Source organism: Perna viridis, chromosome 7 (assembly GCF_037379345.1).
Source record: "Perna viridis isolate PV_CMFRI_1.1 ecotype Kerala chromosome 7, ASM3737934v1, whole genome shotgun sequence".
Classification (NCBI taxonomy): Eukaryota; Metazoa; Mollusca; class Bivalvia; order Mytilida; family Mytilidae; genus Perna; species Perna viridis.
The window spans coordinates 38,931,910-38,941,234 of record NC_142451.1 but is presented as its reverse complement, the minus strand read 5'-3'; the positions used below and the strand labels follow the sequence as shown (position 1 = coordinate 38,941,234).

The following is a 9,325-nucleotide window of genomic DNA, read 5'->3' as shown; positions in this document are numbered from 1 at the left end:
ATTGAAGTGTTTTTTACATGAATGAATTTAAATAGTTATAATGTTTTTTTTAGCGAGGAAGATACGAAAAACCGAACTTATTCCAATCTTCGGTAAAAAAAACCGGCACTTTGAAACGTTGAGCTTTAAACTGATACATGTACAAAACAGTTTTATCAACTGGTACTGATAAGGTAACATTTCGTAGGTAAAATGAGTATATAAATGCAAATGAGCATGTCACTGAATTAAATTCTTTCCCGTTTGTATTAAGCAAACTGAAAAGTATTTATTTTAATTTTCCTAAACCCATGAACAGGACACTGTTCCAATTACAAACTTGAACAACAGGAAATTAGAAAGTCTATAAATAGACGTAACAAAACTTCCCAACAATTGTTGAAAGGTTTGGGTTTCAGGAAGTTCATAACCATGATAGTTGTCGACAATACTTTAAATATATGACAATTTATTAGAAAGACGATGCAGTAAGTTTTTTTCAATTATTCAGAAGACTTATATTATGTCAGATAACAACAATAAGTCTTAAACACGATAAGTTTTTGTATGTTTATATTCAGAAATAATTATTAGTTTAAAATTTTGAAAATTATGATAAACAAATAATTAAAAAAATCTATTTATTAAATGAATTGTAAATTAGAAAATTGTCAATCAAAATTTGTCTCTTGATGTTATGACCTATTTATGCCTCAAACCGTCCACGTTATCAGTAAAAATGTGCATTAAAATTTTCCTAACCAGCGTTGTTTGTGAATTACGTAATACGAAAATTTAAATTTTGTAAGGGCAATACTTATTGTTTAAGTGATAAGTAATGTATATCAACTTAGAGGTCAGTGATATTAATTTTCCTCTATGAATGTTTTGACTCTCTGTGACTTCCTAAAAATATAGTGAGAAACATTAATATGAAAATTACTTGTAAAGAGAGATGACAAAAAATCGATGATCATTGCGTTAGAAAGAGTAATCAAGAGAACTAACTTTCATACATATATTGTAATCACCAGTGTGTTTGTGCATCTAATTAAGATATGTTTTAATTTAAATATTTGTCATAAACTAAACAAAGCATTTGTACTTTGCTTTGATAAAATGGAAAAGAAGATGTGATATGAAAATATGCGCATTTTAAGCTTTCTAATGATGGTGGTTTTTTTTTTTATAATCATAGCAGTAATGCTAACATACCAGTATTGACAATGTGATAACTCCATAATAGTTTGACAACTTTTCACACAAGTAATGAAGGGGATTTGTAAAATAGGAGACAAAATATGGATTTAGTGGCGATTGCTAGTAAAAATCATCGTGCGAAAGGTCAACATGATATAACTAAAAAGTGTTCAATAATTTTAGTACTTTCTAAATATTGGATACATGCATATCGATATTGTACTTAATAGTTTAATAGTTGTTTTTGATTTTTTGATAGCTATAATGTTGCTTATCTTATCCTTAATAAATATATCTTCAATTTGTGGCAATTTTTATTTATAGCAAGTGCAAACCATGAAAAAACTGTTTCATTCGGCAATAGTTCTACCGTTTACAGCAGGTCATCCGTATAAAAACAGAGAAGGCCTTAAACCCCACGATGGAAGTATAAGCGGATTTATTTTACTTTCCAGTTGCATCCTGGTGACATTTCTAGGAATATTTGGTGGCTCAACTATTGAGTGCGGATTACGAACATTATTTGCAAAGGAAATTACACTTTGCATTGGTGTTTTGATTGCAACAATTGCATGTATCGGTTTATGGATAGCCAATGAAAGTGAATCTTCTATCATTACTTTTCGAAACCACCAAGATATAACTGTCAATCTTAAACTTGCTTTTCTATGGATTTTTACCATCGGCAGCATTTTATACTCAGTGCTAGATATCATGAAGATAGTTCGATGTAAAAAGCCTCTGCATTTATTTGGAAACAACAAAAATTGCTCATCGAATTTCACCTCGGCACATGAAGTTATCGACATAACTTATCAATCATTTCAAATCGTATTTTACCTGATCCAGTCAGCATTTATACATAAATATGCTGCATATCAGTTTTACAACTCATGGAAAAACTACTATAGTTTGCTTCTTATTGTGTTTGGAAACGTATCACAATGGGCACACTCGTTTGTGCACATGTACACTTCTGATATAGGAAGAAACACCACCGATCCAACATGCACAATTGAAAATACTATGTCAGTGTTAAGGCCTATTTTTCACCCAATTGAGATGGAATATTCTTTGCTCTCTATGATCTTCATTGCCTACTTATGGCCTGAAAACAATACACAATCAATTTTGGAGGAAACCATCATCGTCTCTGATTTAGAAAATATGTCAGTAGACGTTGAAAGTACCCCATTACTGAGTCGGAGCAATTCTAGATTAAATCAACGACGACAGTTACAAGACAGCAAGTTCAATTTCCGGTCAATGATATGCCTAACTGTGTGTGTTTTGATTAAACTTCCCGGTATTATATTTCTTTATTATTCCTCTAAACTTGCAGGCGGCAATGACAATAACCAATCAAGTTTGATTCCAGGTAATTCGACGATTTTTCCATTGGCCGTTGCTAAACTCACATACGAAGTAGGTCTTTCTTTCCTTGTTGTTTGCTTAACAGTTGTATGTTTTTATATGGTTTCTCAACCAAAATATTTCATACCATTGGAGATTCCCCCTTCACAACACTTCCATGACAAGATAATTGTTGTCGGATTTCTAGGAACTGTGGCGTATTTTTCATTAGAGTTTCTATCATGCATTATGGCCATGGTCAGTGAACATGAACGCACACAGTTTATTATAATTCAGGGTTCTGCTAAACTTATTGAACTTTACATGCAAGTAGTTTGTATTCTTCAACTAAATCATTTCAGAAAGGCCATGAAACGTGAACCGATATTGAACTATGCGTTTTTCTGTCTTGCTGTGCTTAATTTGTGTTTTTGGATTGAAGATAGCGTTTTCGAATCCCCGGTTGATGATGAACATATTTTCGTTAAGTTATACAACGAACAAACATGGCATTTATTATCAAAGTTTGTCTTTCCTATAATTATATTCTTTCGATTTAAATCTTTCATCGCATTCTATGGAATATTTTGTAGTGACAAGTAGTCAATGAAGGCAATTTGTTATGAAGTACTTGTTTTCATATTAATCTTACTTAAAGTATCATTGTTCAAAAGAAAGGTATGATATGTCCTGATTTTATCTACCGTCCTATACGACAGCATTACATTCCATACATTTTGCACTGTAATGTAAGAAAATAGTCAAAATTGTTATTAGAGTGTGTGTTTTTTAATACAAATTTCCACTTCTGTTATTTTTTGCCAATTTGAGATGTCCCTAAAAAGACTTTTGACATATTTCGTTGAAAAAAGGGGATAAAAGAGATAATTTGGCCGAGCACTGCATCACAAGCGTTTAGATTTTTTTCCCAAAAAAATTTAAAAAATCATCGTTTTTAACCAAGTTTTGACAAACCTTTGGCCATTTTTCGCAAACTTGATCATTGATGAACAGAAAATATACCTTATCTACTACAAGCATGACAAAAAAACCCAAATCTGCTTACCGAGAACACAAAATATACATTTTACTGGGTAAGTCAAAATTTTAATCCCAGTCCTGTAATGTTTTAGAACTTCTCCTTTCTCATAATACTCCACCCAACACAACAACAGAAATCTACAAAAGAGTCAGAAATATTTCACTAAAGACGTATCCAATTTTATAATAAAAATTCTAACGTTTCACATACGAAGAGTATGAACAAAAAAAAAGTATTAAATGATTTTAAATCACACTTGGAAAACGAACGAATTTATTAAATATGAATAGTACATACCTACCTAAACCTCTGTGCATTCGTAGGTACAAAAGGCCTTCAAGCGCATTATCTCCGTCTATCAGCTGCCATGTTTTGAATCTTAAAAAAAACGAAAATAATCCAGATGATATATTCTAAAAATAAGCTCACTGAAAGAGATTCACTTACAAAACGAGTAGTTTTTGCCTAACCGAAATAAAGTCGAATTTGAAATTGAGCAAACTCCTGAAATATGAGTTCATGAAAGAAGTGAGTGGGCAAAAATGACCAATCCATATATTGTTAAAAATAATTTACAACAGGATAAACTAAAGCGAGTTTTACTTGAGTACTGAGTACAAATAGATCTATGAACCATGTATAATTTGCCTAACATTTCACAATGCATAACATGATAATAATTCCCTTGTCATCTATGAACCTGCCTTAGACATTTCAGGTTGAAGGATAAATTAGGAATACATTGTATATCATTTGTTAGATACATGTTAATCAAGCTTTGATTTGATCATCCTGTCCTGTCTTTACCGTACAAGTGAAGTCCAGATATACATTTCTTCATGAAATTAAAATGATACAGGTAATCTCACCTCACCCGGATTGAAACTCAGTCATCCTAGTCCACTAAATCCAAAAATAAAATAAAGTTAAGAACACAATTGTAATGGTTCTGTCTCCACAAAGAATACAAATTTGAGAAGGTATGAAGGAACATACCTGAAGTCTTTCACAATAATTCAGAGGCACTATACTATGGCACGCGACATGTCAAATATTCGATAATATGGGTTTATCACGCGTAAACTAGTTACCGGCCGCTAAACCTAGTTTATCACACGCTAACTATAGTCTTCGATCGGTAATGATATTATATTTATTTTATGCATTTTCATTAGCGTTCATTAATTCTAGTTTGGAAAATGTTAATTGAAAATAAATGTTTTATCCAATCGTGAAGCAAGATTCTAAGAACGTTAATTCTGCTAATGTTAGTTTCAAACAAATCAGATGTCAGGATAAAGATCAGGTGATATGAATTCACCAATGAAATTAAAGTTCCTAATCAGGCCTTACAAATACTATATCACTTGCGTCACAAATAACAGAAATGTTCGACAAAAATAACCTTCGATATGTAAAAGAATATCTATTTCAATTCAGGCGTCTTTCAGTGTTGATGTACAGATTGTGTCCCTGATCACCGGAAAATGACGTTTAAGTAAAAGCAGTTTTTTTTCTTTATTGAAAGTTTCAAAAGTGTTGTTAAATTGTCTATATTTAGAAACAAAAGGGTCAACATCAAATCTCTTACAAGATGAATTTCAAATAAAAAGTAAAGGAATTTATTCAAAATAAGTGCAGCCACTACACAGGCGAAATTATTTCACATCATATTCATACTAATTTCACAGGATTTTCACCTGAATTGAGCAATTAAACCCGCAAAATTCTGGTATATCGAGCATTCAAGTCAAATTTAAGTGAAGTTCACATGAATTTCGTGTAAAACTCTTTAACATGAAATTCACGTGAAAAATGTTTCCCTGTGTACTACCAATCATGCTCCTCTTGATAATCACTCCATTCAAACCCTTGCTAGTTGATTATCTGTTTAAAGTATATACATACTTCATCTCCTGTTATTAAAAATGCACAAACTAAATTTGCACCCATCAATATTTACGTAAATACATGTATGTATAGTTGTAGTTGTCATTAACTGTAATTAGAAACATAGGAATGGTTAAAACAAAAGGGACTACAACTGCTCCACGTATCTGGTTTTATCTAATTTAACTTAATTATGTTTTGCATTTTATTTATTTATTTTTTTTTGGTACAAAATATTACAATTTAGATAAAATGGGATAACTGAGTATCATTTAAGAATTGTGTAACAGTTCATTGTCCACGAATTGTCAAAGAAGTATTTTATCTTTGGTAGTTGTGTAATAAATGTCCATTTCAATTAATTTTTTTCATCCCCCACGACCTTTGGTTACTATTGATTGTGTTAATATATATGTATACTGTAATACTGTACTGTGTCTGAATATAATTACATTATATGTAAAACTTTTTTTTAATAAAAAGTGTGACTTTATCTATTGTTATTTCGTTTTGAAATTATTATTTCATTTTTTTGTCATGTTGACAACTGATCACTTTTACTGCTTGAATGCATCTTTTCATTGTTGTTTCTTACCTTATCTATCCATGCTGAAAGAGTAATCAAGGGAACCAAGGTTATAGGGGTAATCAAAAGAATGTAATCCAGGGACAAAGACCAGACATGGAAAATAGACATACACAACAAAGAACATAAAGTAACTAAAATCAAACATACAAAGTAACAAAAGTAAATGATCAACTCGGGCTCCACTAAAAACTGGGAGCATGGACCTGGTGCACCGGTAGGGTAAGCGTCCTCTGCTTTTCTAGAAACACCCGCCGAGTTGCTCATAAAAAGTCAAGTCCGGGGTAGACAAACGAGGGAAGGAAAACTATGACCCGTTGAATAAATTAGTTTTCATGGTGCAGATGGATACACCATAACGATCTACGACCATAAAACTTCTGTAGTGATGACTTCAATCTTGTAGCAACATAACCCTGTTCCAGAAGCCTATTTGTTAGAGTTCTAGCGCGATACAAAAAGTCTGCGTAGTGTCGGCAAGCTCCAGCATAACGTATGAGTTGTGATATGAACACTCCATACGCAGGTGCTGAAGGGATATGGCCACAGATGAAAGGAAAGTTGACAATTTTGAAAGAAAAGTCATCACGTTTATCGTTAAGTTTGGTCAATAGTTTTCCTTTACCATCCATTTCTTAGTGTAGGTAATTATATGAGGCTGACTTCACAGTGTCTGTAGTATCTTTTATGTCAAGTTCTTTTGGGTAGATGCGATGTATCAAATCCCCGAAATTAGGATTGTTTAAAGATAATACGTCATCTATATAGCGGAAACTGAGATTACTGATGTATAAATCACATCTGAACTGTATGTAAACAAATGTTTTTGTTCTATGTTTTTCTGTTATCTATCAATGATTACATGTGTTTCCTTTATTTGACCGAGTTAATAGAAATTTTCTCTCTCTGCATCTCCGCCAAGGTTTACTATCTTTTCTGGTTTTTTTAATTGTACCTATGCAAGGGGAGATAACGCTACTCATTTTTGTTATAAATTTTGAAGCTATTATAGTTGGTAAAATATTACTTAATGCATATTATGCTCAACTATATAAACTATGATGAATAGAGTTATGCGGGAAAATCATATAACTAAGCATATCAACGCATTGTACATTTGTTGAGAGATAATATAATATGAAAAAACAGTTGCAATGTAGCATTATCAGAAAGTTTACTTCAAAGAGAATCCTGTCTATCGATAATAATTCGAATGAATTGGCGTAATATTCGAACTTTAGAGTGGCAAGGTAATGTTCATATATTACATTTTAGACCTTATTGCATCTAATCTTTCATTGTTGTTCTATTCACTTAAAAACGTATTTAAGCGAAGAAAATTGAATTATGTGTTTCTCACTTGTCCAATGTTAGTGGAGAAGGGTTAAAATTAATAAGTTTTTCTATTGCTCCAATAATTAAGAAACTTTCTTAAACCTGCATAGTGAATAGAATGTCTCGGCTTTCTGTTAGTACAATTCTAATATACAGGAATTAAATATGTGTTTGCTTTCCTCTAATGAAGAACTTTACAAATTTTCATATATAGATATTACCTCGTTGTCCTCATACCAATCCTAATTCCTATGTCAGCGATTAACTATTTTTTTGCAAAAATTGATATTTATGTTTCTGATATTTATAGCTTTCAATCTATTACGGACAAGAAAATTCCTTTATGTGAAAAATCCTATAGGGGGTCCTTATCTCGTCCATGGAGTAAACCATAAACTTCATCGTTTAAGAAACAGTCTGATTTCATTTACAGTAAGACAGGAAAGCATCAAAATTCACGATGGGTGTATCGTAATTTTTCAACAAATGTTGTATAAATGTAATGTATTTCCAGGCTGTTAAGAGGGTGTTTATAGAAAGCCCAGACAGTGGGTGGCACATGCCAAATTTTGCGTTCAAAACAGTTTTATCCATTTGAGGTTTTTAAAAAAAATGGCTGCTGTTGTGTAATTTATTGAAATGATAAGAATGAAATAAATTACATAGAAAACACTACAAAATATGAAAAAAAAGTGAAGTAACTCTTTGATCTGTTTATAAGTTGGTTGATTTGGTAGAAATTTTACAACGTATATTCGATGTCATCTACTTTTGGTACAGAAGAGAAATCCATGTTCTTCCTGACATCATTATGAGATAAACATTTTTGACGAACAATTTATTTGGTAAAAATAACCGCTTGCCGCCTATATCATATGAGCCACCTGGTTTCTATATGGATGTTTTCTTAATTGCATCTGCTTTGTCTGTTTATTTGTTAGAGGTTATATTCAAGTTTTATTATAATCAATACACATTCAATGTCCTAGCATATCGGAAATATGGGTATGAGACTAAGAAATGGAGGTTTCGCGAGGCTTTGCCGAGCGATTTTCCCCCGTTTCGCGCCGAGCAACACATATTTCGGTTATGCTAGGTCACTGCTTTTTTGTTGTTGCTATATATCGATTTACAATATTGGCAGAAAATGCGTCCTTTGCAGGATAAAATATGCTACGTAATGAAGCGTCAGGATTATAAAGATTCCTAAGTAATGACAATACAATACAAGCACATATTGCATACGCTCTGATCTCACCCAACATTTTATAAGCAACATTCCTTGTCTGTACCAATATCAAAATGTCACTTAATATCATTTTACCAGAGAAAATTAAAAGTTTAGATCTTTTATAATAAAAGGGAAATAGGCTGTTACAATTATGGTATAGTGTTCTCTGCAATAAACAATTTACGAGTAAACAGATGATGTTCAAGTCAAACCATTCTTTTACTTGCTGATAAAATTGCAAACTGTCTCGTTTCAGAAGGTATACACAATGTACACTTGGGTCATTATCTTATAAATCAGTTGGTAAATTACCAACATTGAATACAACAAGTGTCTCCGACTATATAGACCCAATTTATATCTTGATTTTCTTCACCATATTTTTCATTTGATCATACTGCATGGAGTTTTGGATTACTTACGTTGATGCAGGTTTAGCAATAATATTAGCTTTTAGCTACATTCAACTTGCAATTACCTGACCAAATCCTAAATTCAACTTTCGTCCTCGTAAAAAAAGTCATCGCAGCGTTCTCGTTAATACGCATTGACCAATCAGGAACGGCATGTAAAATAGTTAACCCAGAATTTTCAGAATCGGTCAATAGACAGAACAAAACATTTTCAATATGCCAATGGTAGTGTTGAATTACATCAAGTCCTGAAAATATGCAGACTGGTTACTTTTTTACATATGTTAGAATTGATT

At 32.0% G+C, this 9,325-nt stretch overlaps 1 protein-coding gene across 1 annotated transcript; it reads left to right on the top strand.

The window, feature by feature from the left end:
• The first annotated feature begins 338 nt into the window (after window positions 1-338).
• On the top strand, window positions 339-5,957 carry LOC148612628 (uncharacterized). Its single transcript, XM_088594271.1, has 2 exons — window positions 339-467; window positions 1,504-5,957. The coding sequence occupies exon 2, from the start codon at window positions 1,516-1,518 to the stop codon at window positions 3,133-3,135; it is 1,620 nt and encodes a 539-aa protein (XP_088450397.1). The 5' UTR covers window positions 339-467; window positions 1,504-1,515; the 3' UTR covers window positions 3,136-5,957.
• The last annotated feature ends 3,368 nt before the right edge of the window (window positions 5,958-9,325 follow it).

Coding starts and splice junctions, on each gene's coding strand:
- LOC148612628 (XM_088594271.1), top strand. CDS start 1,516: ATGAAAAAACTGTTTCATTCGGCAATAGTTCTACCGTTTACAGCAGGT.